The following is an 18216-nucleotide window of genomic DNA, read 5'->3' as shown; positions in this document are numbered from 1 at the left end:
AGAGCAAAAGGAAAGATAAGACTGTTTGCCTTAAAAGTGGTGTAGTCCCACGAGGGAATAGAGAGGATGATGCATTGTCAGCTTAAAACAGTGCAGTCGTTTAAAAAAAAATATGTTTAAGCTCATTTAAGCGTGATGCATTACAGCATAACGCACTGTTAAATGCAGGCAATTGAGTTGGGATGATTTCATGGGTCCTCTATTTGCTTTCCAATAAATTCAGGCAAGGATAGGCTATTAATTCAAAATTATAAATAGAAAATGTACAAAATTATATTAAAAGGGCCTTTTTAATGGGAATTGTTATTAAGCTTTCAGGCATTAGGAAGGGGAGGGAAACCTATATAGATGTATGGTTAAGGCAGTTGTTTGCGTGGTTGCTTCAACAGGGACAAGTGTAGGTGCTGCACCTGGGGAGGAATAACCCTCTGCACCAGGACAGGTTGGGAGTGACCTGCTGGAGAGCAGCTCTGAGGAGAAAGACCTGGGAGTCCTGGTGGACAACAGGATGCCCATGAGCCAGCAATGGGCCCTTGTGGCCAAGAAGGCCAAGGGCATCCTGGGGGGCATCAGGAAGAGTGTGAGCAGCAGGTGGAGGGAGGTCATCCTGCCCCTCTGCTCTGCCCTGGGGAGGCCCCATCTGGAGCACTGGGACCAGTTCTGGGCTCCCCAGTCCCAGAAGGACAGGGAACTGCTGGAGAGGGCACAGCAGAGGGCTGCAAAGATGATGAAGGGCCTGGAGCATCTCTCTGATGAGGAAAGGCTGAGGGACTTGGGTCTGTTTGGTCTGGAGAAGAGAAGGCTGAGGAGGGATCTGATCAATGCCTATAAATACTTAAAGGGTGGGTGTCAGGAGGATGGGGCCAGTCTTTTTTCAGTGGTGCCCAGGGGCAGGACCAGAGGAAATGGGCACAAACTGGAACAGAAGAATTTCCACCTAAACATGAGGATGAACTTCTTTCCTGTGAAGGTGGCAGAGCCCTGGAAGAGGCTGCCCAGGGAGGGGGTGGAGTCTCCTTCTCTGGAGACATTCAAACCCACCTGGACACGTTCCTGTGGGACCTGCTCTGGGTGGACCTGCTCTGGCAGGGGGGTGGAGGAGATGATCTCCAGAGGTCCCTTCCCACCCCATAGCATTCTGTGATTCTGTGCTTTTCATAATGTACCTCCATTTGATTAAAGCTTTTTGTTCTGTGCCAGCAAATCTGGGCTACAGAAGAGATGCCGTGAGTTTATGGAGAAGGCTGAACTTTTGTTGCCATTGATGTGAACGTGATCCCATTGACTTAACAAATAGAGTAGGAACAGTCTCTCATCTCTCTTGCTATAAACTTTGTAAAATTAACTTTTTTTTAAATTAAATTATGGGAAAGCAGACTGTCTTGATTGCTAATGAAATGCAATACCAAGCTGCCTTGTTCTTATTCAGGCTTCACCCTCCAGGAATCAGAATAACTATAACCTGAGACCATGCTTTAAATTTCATTTAAAACTCTATTGGGTAGAATTATATTGATGTAAAAGAAGACATTTCTGCAAAATTGTAGGCTGTTACCGGTTAAATTAATTGCGAGTGGAGAACTGCACTTTAAAGAATACATCTCTTTTCTTTAAATGGACTTTAAAATATATCTGTAGTTCTATTCCTAAACTACCTGTAGTGTAACGCAGTCTGCTGAAGAGTAAAATCCCTGCAGAGGGATTTGTGAGATTCTGCAGCAAATCAAGACAATCTGCATTACAATACTCTGATTTTCTACTGAGTACTCTCTCCCAGGAAAACCTCCGCTCTGTTGTGCTGGTCACCAGTGTAACGCACACGGTGGTATATTTGTCTTTATTAAGAACAAAATACCGCCCAAAAATTGACTTTCGGTAACTCTGGAGGGAAAGTAGGGGTTTTTGATTATACTGGGGAAGGGAGGCAGGGATTTGAATTTCCGTATTGTAAAGATTCAGAATCTCTGTTAATGCAGCCCCAGTTCTTTGTGGGGCTTTATGCTTGAGGTTGAAGCATGTGATGGCAGGAACCTGGTCGTCTGCTGTTACAATTGAAGGTATCAGACATTATTGTGTACTGCTGCTTTGATGGTATTTGTTGGCTTTCTGCAGATAATGCTACCTCACCTCTTCTTTTTTTTTTTTTTTTTTTTTTTAAATGGAGATTTCCCCACTTCCCATCTATGAAAAGGGGAGCTGTGGCTCAGTGACTCAGACTTGCACTGGATACATTTCAGAAGAATGTATTTCCAGTAGGACATGATCTTTCAGCCGTTTTCTTTTTCCAGTCCCAAACTACCCAGTAATAATTTCACCCAGATGTTTATAGTGAGGTTGCAAATGGAAAACATCAATTAAATATTAAGGTGGTATTAACAGAAGAGCCAAAGGATAGGTTAACTTCTTTTCTTTGACTTCACTAGAGCATTGGTTTGATACATCTCAATTGAAGCAGTGTTAGCAATACATGGGTGAGATCTTTCTTTGTAGGAGTGGTTCTTCTTACTGAATGTTGTATCACAGAGAGCAAACACAACCTGTGCTGACACCATAATTCAGTAGTGCTGGGAGCGTGCATCATGCAGTGTCTGCTGCTTGATTTATTTCCTGGTCTTGCCATTGCTGTACTGAGTGCTCAGCCTCAGTTCAAGTGTAAAGTTTTTGGGATAGAAATTGATATCTAGAAGGAGCCTCTGAGAGAGACAAACTAACCCTGCAGTCCCAGGAGTAAAGACTTGGTAGTGTGGAGAATATGGTGCTTGAAATCAAGAGAGCCATCTCGCCCACACTGAGGGGTTCAGAACTGGACGTAACAGTAGAGCAATTTCAGCAAAAATAGCCATGCTACATATATTTTTAATGCATGTGGACTAATTGGTGTTCTTATGCTTTCAGGCCATGAATATTTTGGTTCCCTTCATGTTTAAATACGCTGTAGACAACCTCAACCAGGTGTCTGGGAATGTCCTTAACCTCAGCACTGCACCAAATACAGTGGCCACGGTGGCAACGGCTGTTCTCGTTGGCTGTAAGTGATATTCCCAAAAGTGATATTCCCAAATCTCTTGGCAAGTGTTACCCTTCTTTGGTGAGTGTGGGATGGTGGGAGAGCTAAACCTCTCGGGTGGGTATTTCATCGTGTCGATGTCTCCTCCGATGTTCTTCCAATGTTCTGTGACCTCACTTCTGGTATTCCAATTAAAAAAACTGAAATAATGCTCATAGAAACGATTTTGGATTGTAAATTCTACCCCTTCTTCTAACCAGCTGCAACAGGAACTGATTTCCAGTGTGCACACAATGGTTTGTAAATGAAAAATAGCATAAAGTTGTGGACCAATTAAGTATAAATTACATTTGAACTAAAAACGTTGAAAATCTATAACGAATAAATCTAAAGTAATTTCATGCATGAAGGGGAGTTGGAAATATAATTATTTTCATTTTGTAAACTTTTTCATCTCTTTTTTTTAGATGGTATCTCAAGAGCTGGGGCAGCGTTATTTAACGAGGCAAGAAATGCAGTATTTGGGAAAGTAGCTCAAAATTCAATCAGAAGGATAGCGAAGAATGTTTTCCTGCATCTTCATAACCTGGATTTGGCGTTCCATCTGAGCAGGCAAACGGGAGCTCTCTCAAAAACCATCGACAGAGGAACAAGAGGCATCAGTTTTGTTCTCAGCGCTTTAGTATTTAATCTGGGACCCACCATGTTTGAAGTGGCGCTGGTCAGCGGGATTCTGGTAAGCGGGGTTTATTCCTCAGTTGGAATTGTCTCTTCTAGGAATAATACCTTGATTTTCTTTTAATAAAGTCTGCTGAGTATTAATAATTGAACTTACAAGGGGGTTGTGAAAACAACTACTGTAAAGGAGAAGCATCCATCCATCATTTTCAAATATTCGTTACTTGAAATCGGCTTATTTGAAATTATTTTCACGTTTAGCACCAGTTGTCAGCCTGTGATATTTATGTGGGTAGTTTTTAATGCTTTTCTTCAGAATTGTTGAAAAAACAAAATCAGAAAAGTAAACTGTGCACACAGGTGTCAAATAGATTTGGGTAAATACCGGGGAAGCAGAATATGAATGTCCAGAAACGTTGTGTCTTTAATGTGTTGAGGACAGAGGAGGCAGTGATTATTGGCTCTCTTCTGAGTAATGGTCTTTTCTTACCCAGAACTTAGAAGTGAAAGTTATCTTTTGGAAAATAGGCGTCTCCATCTTGCAGATTTTAAGCTTAATAAGCTCAATTTAAACTTTTCTTTTATAAATCACACTTAATGTATTTGAAATCAGGCTCTTTGTATATTTATATCCTAAAATCTAAATCTCGATTATGTAGCTTAAACTAAATTAAAAGCAAGAACCTTGTTTTGTTTATTACCCTTTGTTTTAGAAGGACTTAATCAAACATGAATGTAACAATCCTTTTCCTTTTGAGTTTATGCCTGTATTTAGTCCAGCTGCTGAGAGCAGGGAGCGTGGTGGGAATGACCCCCTGAGTTCTCATCCGGGGCAAAGCTATCGATCTTGAGACAACACTGAAGTTTTGAAAATTATGATATTTATTTTTTTTCTTCTCTTTTCAATATTCTAGTACTACAAATGTGGGGCAGAGTTTGCTTTGGTAACTCTGGGGACGCTGGGAGCCTACGCGGCGTTCACGATCGGGATCACGCAGTGGAGGTAAGGCAGCCCCTTGGGTTCAACGTGGTGTTTGGAGCTGCCTCAGCCCCGAGCCCTTGACTGGATTAAACCTTCCTTTTCCAGGACTAAGTTCCGGATAGAAATGAACAAAGCAGATAACGACGCGGGTAACGCCGCAATTGACTCCCTACTGAATTATGAGACTGTGAAGGTAAGACCAGCCTCTACTACTGGGCTCTTTGTCAGCACAGGGAAAGTGAGTCATAAGATTAATTTACAGGGCTACGTTTCTGGAGCAATAGCGTATTTTAAAAACATTATTCATTTGGAGAGTAGTCGGTGATATTGACAGAGCAGCATGAAAGTTGTTAGTGGGGCTTGAAAAAAAATCTATTTGCTAATGGGGTGAGAAGTTTCTTTCATGAGTGAATCACTTTGACCATCAGTTTCTGCAAAATTCAGACTTAAAGTCTTGAAGAAGTCTTGTGGCTGCCCCATCCCTGGAGGGGTTCAAGGCCAGGCTGGATGGGGCTTGGAGCAACCTGGGCTGGTGGGAGGTGTCCCTGCCCAGGGCAGGGGGTTGGAACTGGATGATCTTTAAGGTCCCTTCCAACCCAAACCATTCTACGCTTCTAAGAAACTTCTCTTCACTTGTTTGCAAAATTGTCTTCTGAACATTGTCCTGCAGCATATTGTCTCCTCTTGTTTTCATTACCTGTTGTGGTTTGTGACACTCCATTGCCATGTTTGCATGAAAGAACAGGGCTCTGTTGGTTGTTCTAGAACTACTCTTAAAAAAATCCCATGGACAGCTTTGATGCTGTCAAGGCTCCTGCTTATATTATGCTCCCTGTAATTGGAGAGCTAGAATGGGAAAGAGAAGTGGTGAAGTCATCTGTGAAGAAGGAGCCAGAACTAGACACAGTGTGAGAAGTTGTGTTCTAGAGAATTTCCCATCATCCCAGCAACAAGGATGTTCCAGTATATAGTGGACAGTAACTTCTTCTACTTTCTAGTTTCAGCTGGTGGTTGTTTTTGACATTAATGGGGTAGAAGTTCTGTGGTGTTTGAGAGTGTGACATGTTATTTTTGTGTGTATCACAGTATTTCAATAATGAAAAATATGAAGCCCAACGGTATGATGAATTCTTGAGGAAATATGAAAATGCCTCCCTGAAGACTACCTCTACCTTAGCTCTCCTCAACTTCGGGCAGAGTGCGATATTTAGCATTGGCTTAACGGCCATCATGGTGCTTGCCAGCCAGGGCATTGTTGCAGGTAAGTCATCTGTCTGTAAGCTAAAAATTACTCTCCTTTACCCTAATCCGTCCATAATTGAGGTGTTAATTTTAATTAATTTATGCTTGATATGGTAGTTGTTCATTTTGAGAGTTTTTGCTTGGGAGTTTTGGGTATTTCTGCTTCTTGGAGTGTTATTAATTCCATTATACATCCATATATATAAAACTTACTTGTATGGTTTTATTAGAATATTTTTTAAACGTTTAGCAGTTAGAGAAAGATCCTGAGAAAATGTAACTTAAGGAAGTTTCTGTTGAAGGATAGTGAAGGGCACTTGCATAAAGACAGATACCTCTGTGGACCTTCTACAGAGATCCTTTCTCTTTACTCTTCTTCCTTCCCATGTTGGCAAGATTCCAGGCTTTTCCCCAATGAGTATGTACCCATGTGCTGTCTCCAGTAGTTTTATTACCAGTGTTCTTCATTTTCCTTAGATTAATAAGGGTACATTATTAAAATAATTGTTTCCATAGAGTTTTTCATCTGTATTTGTCTAATTTTCTACACAGAGTAAAGCCTGGTCGTTAGGAAGACAGTAGAAGCTATGAATGCAATATTGGGATGAGGCTCAGCTAAGTTAAGGTGGTTTTAGAGTAAAAATAGTGGTGCTTGTGGTTATGTGGTGAATGGGTAACTCAGTGGGTGCAGTTTGTGGCTCTCCTTAAGAAAATTTAGAGTAGCCTTTTAGCAGGATGCTAGAAATACAGCTTTAAATCATCTTTCTGGAGCAGTTTCAGCTGAACTGACCCAGCACTCCCATGCAGCTGGGAGTGCATTTTGTTTACTGTTTAAACATCTGGGTGTAGAAATGGGATAAAACAAATCCAACTTGATTCACTTAGGTTATTTTTTTTTTTTTTTAAATCTTTTGGTGCTTTCCTAACAAGACAACCCTTCAAGTCTCCTTATTCTCTCACATCCCTTTTGTCTTAAGGCAACCTTTCTGTTGGAGATCTAGTAATGGTGAATGGATTGTTGTTCCAGCTTTCTCTTCCCCTAAACTTCCTGGGAACAGTGTACAGAGAGACAAGACAAGCTCTTATAGATATGAACACCTTGTTTACGCTTCTCAGTGTAGACACCAAAATTAAAGTAAGTAGTAGCTCATTTTCCTAAAGTATCTGGGTATTTACAAGGGCTGTTTTCTGGCAATGCCGTTGTTTCACCCTGTTTGTTACCTTCCAGGTGTAATTTCTAATCAAGAAAGAGCTGTTGTGTGGGGATTCTGTTCTGCCTCCTCTTTAAGTGCAGCTGCTAAAGCAGCTGTTTTTTTTTCTTGCAGAACTTTTTGGTGACAGCAAAAGTTTATTCACAGAAGGTGTGTTTGTATTGAGATTTTTTTATTTAAGTATTCATGCCTTGTGCTTGAATTTTTACTTGTAATTAACAATGCAGAATTTATTACTGCAAAAGAAGTTGTGAAGCAGAGTGTTTACAGCAGAGGTGTTTTTACCTTCTTTGGGCAAAAGGAGGAACAAACCAATTTCACTTGTTTGGCAGATGATAGTTATTTTCAACATATCTGAGCTGGGAGTGTCTGTTTGCCTTTTTCTGAGTTGGGAAATGGACTGTTGGGTTTGAACCGCTTGAGTTACTCTTCTTTTAAGGTGTCACTCTTCTTTTAATAGGACAAAGAGCTGGCTCCACCCCTGCAGATCACGCCCCAGACCGCTGCCATCACCTTTGATAATGTGCATTTTGAATACCTGGAGGGACAGAAAGTCCTTGCTGGAGTGTCTTTTGAAGTCCCTGCAGGAAAGAAAGTGGCCATTGTAGGAGGTAGTGGGTCAGGGTGGGTAAATGGACTAAATACGCCGATCAATGACGCAGAATTTTATTTCTTAAATGCATTTTGTTCTTGTTTTTTGCTTTTTATTATTTTTGTTTGTGACGTCAGTTCTGTTTGGAGATTGTAGATGCCAACCCAGGAATGTAACATTAACTTCAATTATTTTCAATTTCAGGAAAAGCACAATTGTGAGATTATTATTTCGTTTCTATGAACCTCAGAAAGGAAATATTTACATTGCTGGACAGAACATACAAGACATCAGTTTGGAAAGTCTGAGGAAGGCGATAGGAGTCGTACCTCAGGTATTGCTGGGTTTTGTTCTCCCCAGAGAGTCCATTGTAACAGTAATTCTCAATATTCCGTCCCGTGGTTCAAGGAAGGCTGATCCTAATGCAGTGGGTGTCGCCTAGTTCCTTTTGAAAGTCACTCTGCAGGTTTTAGGGTGTTTTTTTTTCCCCAGGAAATGTTCTGGCTTTATGTGCATCATCATATAGATCTAATTTCTCAACTGTGTTTAAGCCTCTTCAGGAGAAACTGCCTCCAGCTTTAAGTGATTTAGCTTTATAGTTGATTATCACCCAGAATGAGTTAGCAAAGTGGTAAAAGTATGCGTGGCATACATGTGTTTAGGACACAAAGTGTATTAATCCCATTTTTGGGAAAAGAAATTTCCCCAAATACTTTGTAGAAAAATATAGCCTATTCTGTATTGATTTCTTCCATGGACTGGGGGACAGTTTTAAAACTATTGTTCGTGGTTTCTTGTTTAAAATATTCTTTCTGTAAATGCAGGATGCTGTTCTCTTCCATAATACCATCTACTACAACCTGCTCTACGGCAATATCGGTGCAACGCCGGAGCAGGTGTACGCCGTCGCCAAGCTGGCGGGGATCCACGACGCCATCCTCCGAATGCCAAATGGGTACAACACTCAGGTTGGTGAGCGAGGACTCAAGCTCTCAGGTGGGTTCTTCAGCGCACAAGGTCTTTGTGTCCCTCAAAGTTCAGTGTGTGGTTTATTCCTCAGTCAAATTTGCTTTCGTGAGATTAGGTTGCTGAAAGCGGTAGCCGTATGTCAAGGTTTAGATTGGATATTGGGAGGAATGGCTTCACTGAAAGGGTTGTCAAACATTGGAACAGGCTGCCCAGGGCAGTGGTGGTGTCACCATCCCTGGAGGTATTTAAAAGCCAGGCAGATGTGGTACTGAGGGATACAGGTTAGTGGTGGCCTTGGCAGTTTGAGGTCAACAGTTGGACTCAATGATCTTAAGGGTCTTTTCCAACCTAAATGATTCTATGTCCCATTCTAAACCAGAGAAGTGTATGTGGGCGTGTTGGAGTTTCCTTCTGACCTCGAGACTCCTTCAACAGAGCCTTTCTGAAAATGGGATGTGCCTTTACCCTTCACTTTGTGCTACCACTACGATGGTTAGAAGCACCCATCTAACAGCGCTTGAACAAAAGCGGTGTGTCGAAAGGGAAGGGAAGTGGGTCCTTTTCCTGTTTTGCTTGTTTTTAAAGAAAAAAAGGTATGGAAAATACTTCTCAGGAGAAAGACTGCATTTCTGTGGTGGTAGAAAAGTGCTCAGTGGGCGTCTGCCATTGAAGTAACAGCTTCAGTTTCTTGTTTTCTACAAATTAGAGGAATATTGGCAAACAGGAGTGATAAGGAAGGCCCAGTAGCGTTGGGGTAACGCTCTCAGAAACGTCTGCTCACCTCTGGCTTCCCCAGATTCTGCGAGGGATTGATCTTAAATGCAGTTGTGTGCTCAGCTCTTGGAGGATTCCATTCTGTGGGCTTTTTGCTTGCAGGTCCCACTTGTTGTAGGTTGGAACATGGAGGTACCGTGTCCTGTGTCCCACCTGCTTCTGTGAGATCAGTATTTTCCTCGATAATGAGAGTTGTCACCCCCAGAAATGGTTTAGTTGTTCAGTGGATTGGAGATGACAAATGAGTATCTTCGAGTTCCTTCAGTAGCTCTGTACAGATACGGCATCTGTTACTTTGAATCTCTCTAGTTTTCTGAGTAGGAAGATGCCTCCCTAAATTCTTATAAAGGGATTTATTAGATTAATTCCTAAATCGGTTTATTTATATATTTTTTAAGTTGAGTGAGGCTTCTTATACCTTCTAGTCTAAGAAAAACACAGAGTCCTGATTTGTTTTCTCTTTTTCTAGATAATATTTTGTAAGAGAAATAGTGAGAGTGAAAGCTCTGTGACTTTAAGTGGTCCTCTTTGTAATCCAGGCATTTTAGATGGGTGATGGGGGAAAAAAGGAGGTTTTTGGGACCAGGACATGGTGGGTGTCTCAGTGAAATGACAATTAACGCGGGTCCCACCCGTGTGACTGGTGGCAGTGACGTGTGGGGCCAGGAAATGCTGGGGTCTTAATGTGGGGCCCTGGTTCTGTGAAGAGTGAAACCTGTTCAGTGCTACAAATGAGTACTTTAAAAAGTAAATTGGGTTCTCCCTGTAGGCAAAAATTGGGTATTTTACGGATTCCTTCTGGTAAGTGAACAATTTACTACTTTGAGGACTGACATAGGAAAACAATACTGTAAAAGTGCTGCCTTGATGCTTTAAAACTAGTGGAATTTTATTTTTTAATAATTGGCAAGACTCTTAATCCAAACAGAGCTCCCCAATGGCAGGTCAGGAACAGGATTAACAGGCCTCAGTGTCTGAGTTTCTCTCCCCTGGGGTGGTTTTCTTTGCCTGTGTGGTAGGAAATTGGGCATAAGCAAGTCTTAATTGAAGTGAGACATGGTTTAGTGATGGGTTTTATCAGAGTTGGGTGGATGGTTGGACTAGATGAGCTTAAAGGTCCCTTCCAACCCAGACTGAGAACTTCATCAATTGAAACGGTGAAGTCAGCATTTAGTGCAGTTCTTACCGGTCTCGGCGATTGATTCATCAAGAGCAGATAATGAAAAACAAACCAGTTTGGCTTTTTCAAGCAGAATCCATTTCAGTGTTTTGTGATAGATGTGTAGTAGACAGAGCTTTCATGACCCAAGCACTTAACGTGCTGCAATCCTGAGTATGAATGAACATGGAACGAGTCAATACGTTACAAATGTAAGGAAAAAACCTTGGATTTTGTTACTGTAGCGTGTCTTTCAAACCCGGATATTGTCAAGCTGTGAGTTTTGAACACGTTTTAAAGGAGAGAGAGTATATTAAAATAGACTGAGGAAATTGTACAATTCTAATTGCTACTGAGTTCTGCCAAAGACAGTTTAAAATTTGAACTGCAGCGTTATTATCAGCCTTTTAAATGGTTTATTAAAGCACGTTCTCTCCTGATAGGAATGGAACATTAACAAGAATGTAAGGGTATTAAATGGAGAGTTTTGAAGTCTCCAATAAAACAAAGGAAGACACGTGCACGAATGTGAAATGTTTGCATCGCACGCCAAATGTTTAGCAGATTTTAAGTTTGGAAACGCACCTGTTTTTCTGTCTGGAAAAGTTGTCTGAAGTTATTCTTGAGTAGATGTTGGCTGGAAGAATTGTGAAGGAAGGAAACGAGTCTGAAAGTTGGTCCCATCGGAAACCATCAGGCAGTAGAACTGCAGAATGAAATACCGCATTGATTGTGTGCTTTGCAGAAATTTGCTGGTTTAAGCTGTTGGGTGTGGACACTAAATCTGGAGTGGAAGGTTAGATGAATTTCAAGGAGAGAGCTGAAAGCAAAATATGTGCCTGATGCATGGAATGAAGTACAGGATGGACAGAGCCTTGTGTGTTTGGGAGGGAGAGCAGGATGGACCTGTGTGAAGTTACCGTTCAGGGTAAATGAGCCCCTGCTCCCTGGTGAACAGAGGGAGTCACTGCACATCATGCTCTGGTACCTGCTCTTGTCTTGTACCAGATCCAAAATCCTTCTCTCTCCTTGTCTAAAGGGATAAGCAAACCTGAGTCACTTGGGATTTACCAGGGAGCAGGAACTTGTGTGATATCTTATGCTGCGTGTACAGACCTTTAGCAGTAGTAACTATGATGTATTTAAAAAAACAAAGAACCAACCCCCAAACCAGTCCTGTCTGCTGTTGAATTGAAAATATCAAGATTTAACTTTTTTTTCCCCCTTTCCCCCCCGCTATTCAGGAGGAGAAAAGCAGAGAGTTGCAATCGCTAGAGCGATGCTAAAGGAGCCACCTATCTTCCTCTATGATGAAGCCACGTCATCTTTAGATTCAATTACAGAAGAGGTAAATTGGGATTAATATAAAACTTCTGTGCTGTAATGATGTCTGATTCTGGTGCTTTTTCCTCCTTCTTTTCCTCTCAGAAAGGATTCTGTTCGCTTTGCCAGGTGGCTATTGGGTGTTTTCCTACTATTATTATTAAGAGATCCTGTCTCTAAGCCCTTTTCCTGGAGGCCAGCACAGAGATGCTCAGTCTGTGTTTACCTTGAGGCACAGTGAAGAATCCCCTCGGTCCCTGGCTGTATTTTGAGGTCTCTTTCCCCATTAAACGTCCATCTCCTGAAGCAGTTACAAATGCCTCAGTGCCTCTTATAAATAATTGTGACGTAATGTGGAACAGAAAACCCCTTGGTTGTTGTGCAGCACCTTTCTGAGATGCAAATGGGGTAGGTGTAACCCACAGTGCTGCTATTAATTAGCATTCATTTCCCAGGAGGGGCTGGGACACGCCAGAGCCTCCTGCCACAGGGGCTGTGACACGACCACAGGGACTGCGTCAGGCTGCGCTCCAGCTTTGCTTAAACACACAACTCTCAGCCCCAGCAGTGATTGCACAAAGTGATGTCACCAAAAACTACAGATAGAGCCATGTTTGTGTTCACTTATATGCAGATTATTGAGCGAATTTATTGACCTGTAATCACTAAATTACTTTCACTTTCCAGCTACAAAGAACCTGGAGTACAAACTCTACATCTCCATAGTGCAGTGCTCAAATCTAGTGCAGCTTCCTCCCCGGACCAGAAATGTTTGTAACACACACAATTCTAATACTCAGATTCCTTTGCTGTTGTTTTGCTGATTTGTGGCCAGAATTGTAAGCAAAGCTGAAAGTTTCCCAGCAGAACTGTGCTTTACAGCCAGCAAATGAAAACAAGTCCTTTGCACAGCGCTCTCTCTGCTGATGGGAATGGTTTCTGACCGAGGCAAGCGTTTTTCAGGAAAATAAAGGAAAAAAAAAATATAATTTTTGCCCTCACTACTTACTGTAGTGAGAGCACAAATTCCCAGTCAGCGCTGCCAGGGTCTGGATGTGTTTTGGGAAGGTGGAAGGCTGCTCACAAGGGAAGCTGTGGATAGATAGAGAGTTCCTGGGGTCGCTTTAACTTCATGTTCCACGTTGGCATGGTATTTTTTTCTTTAACTTTCATTGAAAAATATTACCATGAATTATTATTTTGATGTGCCTTTACTGCTGTTTGTGGTGTTTTGTAGAATGGCTGCACGGGGACGTGTTTTCTGAAATCAAGTTACACTTTGTCCTTTATCCCTTGGGATATCTGTGGTATTCTATGAATAAAGGGGTTTTTTTGCAGTTTGAGGACTGTTTCAGAGCCGCAGATATTTCATGCTGGGGATTCTTCTTGGCTCTTCTGTAGGTACTTGTAGCTGTGTAATTGTGCAGCTGTAGCAGGTCTGGAAATGTTTCTCAAAACTTATTTCCAGTAATTTGAATATTTCCAGGCAGGAGTTTATTTCTCTTCATGCCACCCAGCGGCGTGTAAGAGTTTTCCTCTGTGTTTTAATCTCACAGAACATTCTCAGTGCCATGAGGGACATGGTGAAACATCGCACGTCGGTTTTCATCGCTCACCGCTTGTCCACGGTGGTGGACGCCGACGAAATCATCGTGCTGGATCAGGTGAGGGCATCACCCCGTGATGTGTTGTTTGCACAGAATGTCAGGGCTTGGTTTAAAGAGTCTCCATGTTCCTTTTGAACTACTGTCCTCCCAGGGAGCTACTGAGAGCTCTCGCTTCGGAAATGAACCACGTTAGGAAACTCTACCCCAAGCACTGCTTTTGTATATTTCCCTTCTTCACAACTACCAGTTTATCAGTTGCAGAAACTTACATGCACGACTCTGTTACATTTTTACTTCACTTGCATAGTTCATTTAATTACATGTTCTTTATATAGATTATGACAAATTTCACTTGATGGCCTGCGACTGGTTTAATATTGCATGGTTTTAATCTGGTTTATGACATGCTTCTGTCAGATTTAGGTTTCCGAATGTGTTCCCCCAATTGATGCTTCATTCTTGTTACTGAGTGAACGTCTATTTTTCACACACATCCATTGGTTTATTCCTTTCAACGGGAGGAATTCTGTTTCTGTGCAGATAAAACTGCTGTAGGATTGTTCAATATAATTATGTTATAAATCTGAACTCCTTTCTCTACTGTACTTGTAGAAAAGTGTGATTATTCCTGTTTTTTATGCTTCTCGTAGGAAAAAGAAGCAATGTTTCAACATCTGATTTACTAATATCACTCTTGGGCCCTTACCTCATCTTAGTCTGGCCAAAGTCCACTTTCTTCCCTATTAACCAGATCTGGCTATAGATTTAAAATAAACAAATGTCCTTATTATAACTTTATAGTTACTCTTCTAACTGATAATGCTGAAAATGCAGTGCTCTAATCTGCTGATAATAGATGTTAAATTTATCTCAGCATTCACTTTTTCACTTGCTATTTATATGCTTGTGATCATAGGTGTATTTAGTGACTAAAATATGCCTCTCTAAGAGAAAATAAATTATTCCTACAGTACCTTAAATGATTTCACAGGGAATTAGAACAAAATCTTATCAAACGGTGCCATCCATCTTTGCTCTACAAATCTCAGCTTCACGTGAATCTCAGAATGAAGTGGTGGAATAAACCACTCGTAGTGCTCTGTGGAGATTTTATTGGGTTTAGATCTCCTTGTTTTGTCAGCTTTTGCTGGAAAAAGTCATTTCCTAAGGTGTATCCTTTGTGTAAGTGCACGTTAAGACATCTCGCAAATGTGTTTTAACGTGATACGAGGCAAGCTGCGACTTTTTGTTTTCCATGCAAGTTTTCACAGCTTGCTTGAGAGTGTGTTTTGTGTTACAGCCTAACTGTTACGGTAAAAATAAAAGCACAACCTAAAGCTGTAAAACAGCTCTTGCTTCCTGAGACAAGGGGGGTGTAACGGGGGCTGTGAAGGAGTCAGGGCAGCCCCGTGGGTGCCCGGCTGCCCCGGGGGGCATCGCTGCCCTTCGTATTAATGATACGATGTATTAATGATACAAACCTCGCCACCAATGCAAACTAGGGGGTGAGGGATTGGAAAGCAGCCCTGAGGAAAGGGACTTGGGGGTGCTGGTGGAGGAGAAGCTGGACATGAACAGGCAGTGGGCAGCTGCAGCCCAGAAGGCCAATCCCATCCTGGGCTGCATCAAAAGAAGCGTTGCCAGCAGGTCCAGAGAGGGGATTCTGCCACTTTACTCTGCTCTGGTGAGACCTCACCTGGAGTATTGTGTGCAGGTCTGGAGCCCTCAATAGAAGAAGGACATGGACCTGATGGAGAGGGTCCAGAGGAGGGCCACAAGGATGATCAGGGGGATGGAGCACCTCTGCTACGAGGACAGGCTGGGGGAGCTGGGGTTGTTCAGCCTGGAGAAGAGGAGGCTCCGGGGAGACCTAATAGCGGCCTTCTGGTACCTGAAGGGAGCCTACAGGAAGGCTGGGGAGAACCTGTTTAGAAAGGCCTGCAGTGACAGGACGAGGGGCAATGGCTTCAAGCTGGAGGGGAACAGATTTAGATTGGAGATGAGGAGAGGGTTCTTCACTGTGAGGGTGGTGGAGCACTGGAACAGGTTGCCCAGGGAGGTGGTTGAGGCCCCTTCCATGGAGATATTCAAGGAGAGGCTCGACGAGGCCCTGGGCAACCTGGTCTAGTTGGGGGTGTCCCTGCTGACTGCGGGGAGGTGGGACTAGATGGAGCCTTTGGAGGTCCCTTCCGGCCTGAGCAACTCTATGACTATGACTCTATACTGGTCTGAAGGCCGTGAAGCTGAACAGAGAACTTACATTTTTGATGATTGTTCAAGAGTTATTATTTTTTTTAAAAAAAGGCCATAATTCAAAAGCTTAGTCTCTACTACAGTGAACTCCCTAAATTAACCACTTACGGTTCTTAGATGAATTCTGCAGTGATGTTGGTCAAGTGTGTATTTGTTCAGATTCCACCAGCACGACTGGTAATAGAAGTGACAAGACCTAATTTTTTTTCCCAGCATGTTCATCAGCCGCCGTCACGAGGAGGTAGATTTAATTGTAGATCAGAATTTAGAACTAATATAAAATCCATGTAGTTGTCCGTCTAATGCTGTCTTTTCCCAAAAGAAAGACTAGCTGGGGAAGGAATACATTATTTTAATTAGAAGTCAGAGAATGTAAATATGTGTCTCAAGGTAAGAAGATGAGTCTGGTTTTGGAGGGTGGTGGCGTTTCGCTGTCTGTGGGGTTTGAGTTCTCTCCAGCTCCTCCTTCCCCTTCCCACAAGGAGAGTCAATAAATCCTCTCTGCTCTGGAGAATCGCGCAGAGGAACTGAGCTCACTCCATTTTCATGACGGCAATTGCAGTCACACAAGTTACTGAGCACCCATCTAAAAGCACAATTTACACTAATTGTTTTTAGGATTTGATTTTAAACACTTTTTGCTCATCTAGTGCAAATCCCTCTCTGTGTGTGCTCTTTCCTTTTATCTTCTTGGTGTGTTTGTTGTCACACAAAGACAAATACATGTTTGTTTTGGTACGTTCGTGGGACTCTTGCACTAGTAGTTCAACACTTTGCTCCTCATACAGAGGTCTACGTTTATTTTAAATAACTCTTCCAGTTTATGTAGTAAAATTTTCTGTGCTGGTGGGCTTTAAATTTTGGACAAAAAGCATCAGCATTCCCATTGATGTGAGACTGAGAAGGACAAGGCTCCTTGGTGTGAGCTTGTGATGGAACACAAATCAGCACATCACTTAATTCACTCTCTCATTGCTGTCCCAAGCTCCTTCTCACTAATAATTGCTGCAATCTGTGCCGTAAAACTGCAGCAGGTATGTTGGCAATATTTATATTCCTAGAGATCTGGTGATATTGATTACTGACTCACTGCCCTTCCTTGACAGGGACGGGTGGCGGAGCGCGGGCGACACGCAGAGCTCCTGGCAAGTCCCAACAACCTCTACTCCGAAATGTGGCACACGCAGAGCAGCAAAGTACTGAACAGCCCCAGCAATCCTGGTTGGGAGGAGAGGAACAAACGGATCTCCAAAGAGGAGGAGAGGAAGAAGCTGGAAGAGGAGGTTATCAACAGTGTGAAGGGCTGTGGGAACTGTTCGTGCTGAGAACGAGCCTGGATGGATCTTCTCTGGCAGGTGAAAAATGCACAAGGTGCCAACGACGGGCGGCTCTTGTTTCTTAGTGTTCAAAAACTTCCTGGGTTTTGCAGTTTTGGGGTTTTACAGTTTCTCAGAGGGGGACATAATTTCAACCAAAGGAGTTCTATTTTTACATCTTTAGAAATCTCTATTATTCAGTGGCATCTGCAAGAGCTGGGCTTTTTCAAAAAACTTTAAACTTCTCGACTAAGAGTGTAATTTATGGCAGTTTTTAGGCATTGGTGAGTCCTCCCGGTAGTCGCTTGAGGTGGATTATTAAATTGTAAACAGATTTGTCCTTGATTTACATTATTTCTCTTCATTAATGATTGATAAATATGTCATGTTTTAATTGTAATTGGGCTAATTTGGACTCATTTGCTAGTGAGGAAGATGCAATTTAAACTCTTCAGTGCTGTCCTGGTTTAGAATGTTCTTCCTTGTAAAGAATAAGAAAAGCCTCAACAAAACATTAGAGGCTTCTCGTAGCAAACTAAATATTGGAATTATCCATCTCTCCCTTCAGAAACACCTTTCATACTGGGCTATCAGGAAATGTATTGGTATTATTCTAAAAGAAAACTAACAGTATTTTTAAGAGCTTGCAGAAATCTGGAGTTGACAAAATATTGTGGGACTTCACAGAAAAACATACAGTGTTGTCTGTAAATACGAAGAATCGGAAGTTTCCCTTAAATGAAAACAAAATGGGAGTTGAGGATTCTGTATCCCCAGCAGCTGCTGTAGCAGTCAGAGCAGAACGCAGTCACTTCTTCTGTTTCAGTCATGGTCTTAGGGAGCAATTAAGATTCAATAAAGACTTCCATAAATTTCTATGATGTCATTAATGTATGAGAAAATGACCTGGATGCTGTTGAAAGCGCTGCTGTAAAAATCCACTCATTTCAACAGTCAAAACTTCTTCGGTGTCAAGAAACCTCAGTCTTTGGGATTTGCAGGACGTTTCAGGTGTGTTGGGTTTGCGTGGCCGGGCGTTGGTAGCGGGGGGGGGCTGTGGGGGTGACTTCTGGTGGAGCCAATGTCACCTGGCTCCAAGACAG

General features: G+C 42.3%; 1 protein-coding gene across 1 annotated transcript in view; it reads left to right on the top strand.

The window, feature by feature from the left end:
* ABCB7 (ATP binding cassette subfamily B member 7) overlaps positions 1-17989 on the top strand; it is a 37077-nt gene extending 19088 nt beyond the window's left edge. The window contains exons 5-16 of the mRNA XM_014955024.1: positions 2896-3028; positions 3475-3743; positions 4600-4688; positions 4773-4860; positions 5754-5928; positions 6887-7044; positions 7581-7744; positions 7917-8046; positions 8537-8708; positions 11859-11962; positions 13494-13601; positions 16904-17989. Of these exons, the coding sequence (XP_014810510.1) occupies positions 2896-3028; positions 3475-3743; positions 4600-4688; positions 4773-4860; positions 5754-5928; positions 6887-7044; positions 7581-7744; positions 7917-8046; positions 8537-8708; positions 11859-11962; positions 13494-13601; positions 16904-17122 (1809 nt within the window). The 3' untranslated portion in view covers positions 17123-17989. The remainder of the gene's footprint in view (positions 1-2895; positions 3029-3474; positions 3744-4599; positions 4689-4772; positions 4861-5753; positions 5929-6886; positions 7045-7580; positions 7745-7916; positions 8047-8536; positions 8709-11858; positions 11963-13493; positions 13602-16903) is intronic.
* The last annotated feature ends 227 nt before the right edge of the window (positions 17990-18216 follow it).

The sequence above is a fragment of the Calidris pugnax genome, unplaced genomic scaffold (assembly GCF_001431845.1).
Source record: "Calidris pugnax isolate Ruff unplaced genomic scaffold, ASM143184v1 scaffold38, whole genome shotgun sequence".
Classification (NCBI taxonomy): Eukaryota; Metazoa; Chordata; class Aves; order Charadriiformes; family Scolopacidae; genus Calidris; species Calidris pugnax.
Note: the sequence above shows the minus strand (reverse complement) of the source record. Positions and strands in the feature narration are given on the sequence as shown.